Source organism: Orycteropus afer, unplaced genomic scaffold, assembly GCF_000298275.1.
Source record: "Orycteropus afer afer isolate SDZICR_OR568_19922 unplaced genomic scaffold, OryAfe1.0 scaffold00270, whole genome shotgun sequence".
Taxonomy (NCBI): Eukaryota; Metazoa; Chordata; class Mammalia; order Tubulidentata; family Orycteropodidae; genus Orycteropus; species Orycteropus afer.
The window spans coordinates 1,157,087-1,162,481 of NW_006921857.1; the positions used below are offsets into that span (position 1 = coordinate 1,157,087).

The 5,395-nt window shown below is 40.5% G+C and overlaps 1 protein-coding gene across 1 annotated transcript in view; it reads left to right on the forward strand.

The window, feature by feature from the left end:
• FRAS1 (Fraser extracellular matrix complex subunit 1) overlaps positions 1 to 5,395 on the forward strand; it is a 541,721-nt gene that overhangs the window by 374,175 nt on the left and 162,151 nt on the right. Inside the window, exons 55-57 of the mRNA XM_007950381.1 lie at positions 446 to 790; positions 2,769 to 2,929; positions 3,321 to 3,468. Of these exons, the coding sequence (XP_007948572.1) occupies positions 446 to 790; positions 2,769 to 2,929; positions 3,321 to 3,468 (654 nt within the window). The remainder of the gene's footprint in view (positions 1 to 445; positions 791 to 2,768; positions 2,930 to 3,320; positions 3,469 to 5,395) is intronic.

Sequence of the window (5,395 nt, forward strand, 5' to 3'; positions counted from 1 at the left end):
AAAAAAAAAAAAAAAAAGCTTGTTTTTCTCTGGGAATTAAAGTGCAAAAGTTTATTCAAAAAGGCAGTGAACTGTGTTCATAGCACTACCTTCAGGACACAATTACTTTGCTACTTAAAGTATCAGATACATCTCCTATATTTCCACCCGCTGTGGTCTTAGATGGTGGGCAATGAGTCTTGTGAATTAACAGAGCACAAAATTCACATAGTAGGAATCCATTTTGAGTTGTTTGGTGAAGTTTCTGGGGATATATTAAATCCTCAAGTGATTTAGACCACAGGCTTAAAAGAAACTTTAATTCAAAAAAGATTTCATGTCAGAGTTTGAACAGAAATCATGGTAGACTATGTCAGAAGGGATTAAGCTCATTAAATTACCAAAGATTTAAAATTTAAGAAGTACTTGTTCAAGTGCTTTGATTTTCTTGCCATTTTTATTTCAGGAGATTCGAGCAGCATTGTATCTGCAGTTTGCTACACGGTCCCAAAGTCAGCTATGGGAAGCAGCCTCTATGCTCTAGAATCAGGCTCTGATTTTAAATCTAGAGGGAGGACTGCTGAGAGCCAGGTGATATTTGGGCCTGGTGTCACCATGTCAACCTGTGATATCATGCTTATTGATGACAGCGAATATGAAGAGGAAGAAGAGTTTGAGATTGCCCTGGCAGATGCTTCTGATAATGCCCGCATCGGAAGGGTGGCATCAGCAAAGGTGCTCATTAATGGTCCCAATGATGCCTCCACTGTGTCCCTGGGCAACACAGCATTCACTGTCAGTGAGGATGCAGGTAATGGGCAGCGTCTCTGGGGTTCGTTCCTTCACCATCTCCTGATACAGCGCTTGAACACTTTCCTCTGGGGTTTGAGAATGCCCTTAAGATATTGAGAATGCTGTTCCCAATGACTCCATTGTTAGTCTGAGACATCAGAACCAAGAATGAAAGGTGTGACATGTATAGGTGTTTCATTTTTCTTGGTCTGGTTATTGACAGCGGAGAGCTGGTTAAGGAGGCGTAGAACTTCATTAGCTGATCCTCTGTGGCCCAGAGGGAGGTCATGGTACTAAGCATTTTGGCTTGTGAAGGTGAATTTTAATTATTAAGGATAGAGGTATTGTTTAAGGTACGGCTAGCTACTAAAATAAAACCCAGAGTTTCAGTGGCTTAACCCAATGGAAATATCTGTTATATATAACAGTTCAAAGCAGTTGGTGGACAGATTTCTTCCATGTGGTATCTCAGAGACCCAGAGTTCTTCCCTATTGTAACATCATCATGTGCAAGGGCCTTGAAGTCCTCTGTCTACTGCTGGGAGATATACTGCTATCAGAAGAGTCAGCAGCTTTGCTCAGTACCTACAGATCTGGAGCTAGATCAGCGTCTTTGAAAGGATAATGAACATAATGGGAACTAATATTTTTGAGTACCTTCGTGTATACTGGACACCATGCCATCATTATTCTGTGCATTCTCATTTACTCTTCTATAGAAGAGATGACATTACATTAAAAAGCCAATAAATCAAAACCAAAATCATTGCTATTGAGTCAATTCTGACTCACAGCGACCCCTACTGAGTTTCCGAGGTGGTAAATCTTTATGGAAGTAGATTGCCCCATCTTCCTTCCATGGAGCAGCTGGTGGGTTTGAACCACCAACCTTCTGGTGATCAGTCAGACACCTTAGGCACTGCACCACCAGAGCTTCTTACAAAAAAAAAAAAAAAGCAAATGGAGTCTCAGAAAGGTTAAATAAATCACTGAGGACCAGGCAACTAATACAGTGGCAGAGCTAGGATTAGAACCCAAACCTTTCTATTATTGTTAGATGTCATCAAGTCAGTTCTGACTCATAGTAACCCTATATAAAAACAGAACGAAACACTGCCCAGTCCAGCCCCATCCTCACAATCGTTGTTACATTTGAGCCCATTATTATAGACAATATGTCAGTCTATCTTGTTGAGGGCCTTTCTTTTTTAGCTGACCCTCTATATTACCAAGCATAATATCCTTTCTACTCCACCACATTTCCTTTCTCACACACCAGATCCCTAGCCATGACTACATAACACCTCACAATATATTGCCTAGAGAAAGGTAATAGTTGATGGACTTTTCATGTTGCTTTTCTCTAAACTGTATTGTAAAAATATACAAAAATCTACATATATATCATTAGGACACTATAAAGTATGATGTCACAGCAGATTTTAGAGGATGAGCTTTGTTCCTAAGATAAGCAATAAGCACATATGGTTTAAGTAATGATGTGTGCATCACTTGGATAAAACAGGGAAAGCAACCCAGTTAGGAACATTTAATTAGGAGCATTCAGCTTCAGGCCCCACAGAGTCCCCTAGATGGTTCCTCCTTAATTGACTATTTTCTTGCTCATCCCTGAGGCCCTCCTCTCTGAGTTCCTTCTCCCTAAATAGGTTTGACATGTTTTTCAATGAACCTCTTTCCTAAGTTCATTGTTCTTCCTCTGTGAACAGTCTCCTTTATGAAACTACAAAACCCTCTCTGCCCTCAGGGCTCTCTCTCCAGTACAACCTCCACCAGACCCTTCTCTGGGTCTGCTCTTGATCTTTCATGTCTGTAAAATGAGGGGTAGTGACACCTCTCAGCCTTCCTCCAAGGGGCAGAGAAGTAGTGCATTAGAATTATTGCTCCTTCTATGTGGGAAAACCCACTGTTGTACTGAAAAAACCACTGACTTTCTGACTTAAGATTGACCACTGAAATCTCTATTAATGTCAATTCAGGCACAGTGAAGATTCCAGTTATCCGACATGGTACTGACCTTTCAACCTTCACATCTGTCTGGTGTGCAACACGGCCCTCAGACCCAGCTTCTGCCACTCCAGGAGTTGACTATGTTCCCAGCTCTAGAAAAGTAGAATTTGGGCCTGGTGACACTGAGCAGGTGAGTATACTGCATCAAGGGTCCATGAAGTAATAAGGTGAGGTGGGTCTGTAAATGCTGTCTTCAGTCTCCTTTCTAAACTCCCCTTGCAATGTTACTATTTCCTCTTTCTTGAAAACAAACCTATAAGGGGATATTATACAAACTCTCCAAGTAAAGTTTTCACCATCAAATATCTTGTACCACTGATTCAGGGTAGAAATTGTACTTTCTTGGTATAAGTACCTAGAAAACTCCTGGAGGGGCTGAGGCAATCGAGAGATGATTATTTTATGGATTAAGACAACATGCTTTAAAACCACCAAAAAAAGATAAGTTGTCACCTTTCTGACTATCCAGTGCCAAATGAGTGTTGGGCCCTCTGTAATGTTTGCTTTGATTTTTCTTCTAGTATTGCACTTTGACTATCTTGGATGATGCTCAGTATCCAGTAATTGAAGGACTGGAGACTTTTGTGGTTTTCCTCAGCTCAGCACAAGGGGCCGAACTGACCAAACCTTTCCAGGCTGTCATTGCAATTAATGACACTTTTCAGGATGGTAAGAGATTGGGTATGCCAGCTGGTAATCCAGACTGTATTTCCATTTTCTCCTTAATATCTATGTATATGACATTGGAATTCATTCAGACTTTTATGCAAGAAATATATGTGTGTGTATTTGTGTGTACATGTGTCTGTGTGTATATAAATATGAGAGAGAGAGAATCATTCATGTTTCTGGTATTCTAGTAGGCACACAGGCCCTTGAGCCCTGTCTTCAAGGAACTCAGTGTCTAGATGGAAAATCCAACCATTACACAGAAAGCTTAGAGCATCTTATGATAAATGCCTTAGGGCTATAAATCCTGTACTATCAAAGCAGAGGGGACTGAACAGTAACTATGTATGTTAGAATCATAAAAGATTCTGTTGTTGTTCTTGTTGTTGTTGCCATTCAGTCAGCTCTGACTTGTAGCTACCCTGTGTACAACAGAAGAAAACACTGCCCAGTCGTGGGCATCCTCACCATCCCTGCTATATCTGAGCCCATCGTTGCAGCCACTGTGTCAGTCCATCTCATTGAGAGTCTTCCCCTTTTTTGCTTACCCTACATTTTACCAAGCATGAGATCCTTCTCCACGGAATGGTCCCTTCTGACAACATGACCAAAGTAGATGAGACAAAGTCTGGCCATTCTCACTTCCAAGGAGCATTCTGGCTGCACTTCTTCAAGGACAGATTTGTTCATTCTTCTGGCAGTCTACACTTTCAGTATTCCTTGCCAGCATCACAACACAAAAGAATCAACTCTGCTTTGGTCTTCCTTACTCTTTGTCCAGTTTTCATATGCATTGAAGATACTATGGCTTGGGTTAGGTGCACCTTAGTCTTCAAAGTGACATCTTTGCTCTTCAACACTTAAAGAGGTCTTTGGCAGCAGATTTGTCCAGTATGATACAATGTCTGATTTCTTGACTGCTGCTTCCAAGGATGTTTTCTGTGGATCCAAGTAATATGAAATCTTTGACAACTTCAATTCTTTTCTCTGTTTATCGTGATGCTGCTTATTGGTCCACTTGTAAGGATCTTCGTTTTCTTTGTGTTGAGGTGTAATCCATACTGTAGTCTTTAATCTTCATCAGTAAGTGCTTCGCATCATCTTCACTTTCAGCAAGCAAGGTTATGTCAACTGCATATTTCAGGTTGTTAATGAGTCTTCCTCCAATCCTGATGCCGTATTCTTCTTCATATAGTCCAGTTTTTTGGATTATTTGCTCAGCTTACAGATTGAATAAGTATGATGAAAGGATACAACCCTGACGCACACCCTTCCTGATTTAAAACACTCAGTATCCCCTTGTTCTGTTCAAACACAGCCTCCTGGTCTATGTACATGTTTCTCATGAGTGCAATTAAGAGTCTGGAATTCTTGTTCTTCTCAATGTTATCCATAATTTGTTATGATCCACACAGTCAAATGCTTTTGCATAATCAATAAAACATGGGTATACATCTTTCTGGTATTCTTTGCTTTCAGCCAAGATCCATCAGACATCAGCAATGATATCTCTCATTCTACATCTTCTTCTGAATCCAGCTTGCATTTCTGGATGTTCCTTGTCAATATACTGCTACAACCGTTTTTGATTTATCTTCAGCAAAATTTTACTTGCATGTGATATTAATGATATTGTTTGATAATTTCCACATTCTGTGGGATCACCTTTCTTTGAAATGGACCAGTCAGTTGGCCAGGTAGTTGGCTTCCAAATTTCTTGGCATAGATGAGTAAGTGCCTCCAGTGCAGCATTTGTTGAAACATCTCAATGGGTATTCTGTCAATTCCTGGAGCCTTGTCTTCCCACCAGTTCCTTCAGTGCAGCTTGGATTTCTTCTTTCACTACCATTGGTTCTTGACCATATGCCATCTCCTGAAATAGTTGAACACTGACCAGTTCTTTTTTGGTACAGTGACTCTGTGTATT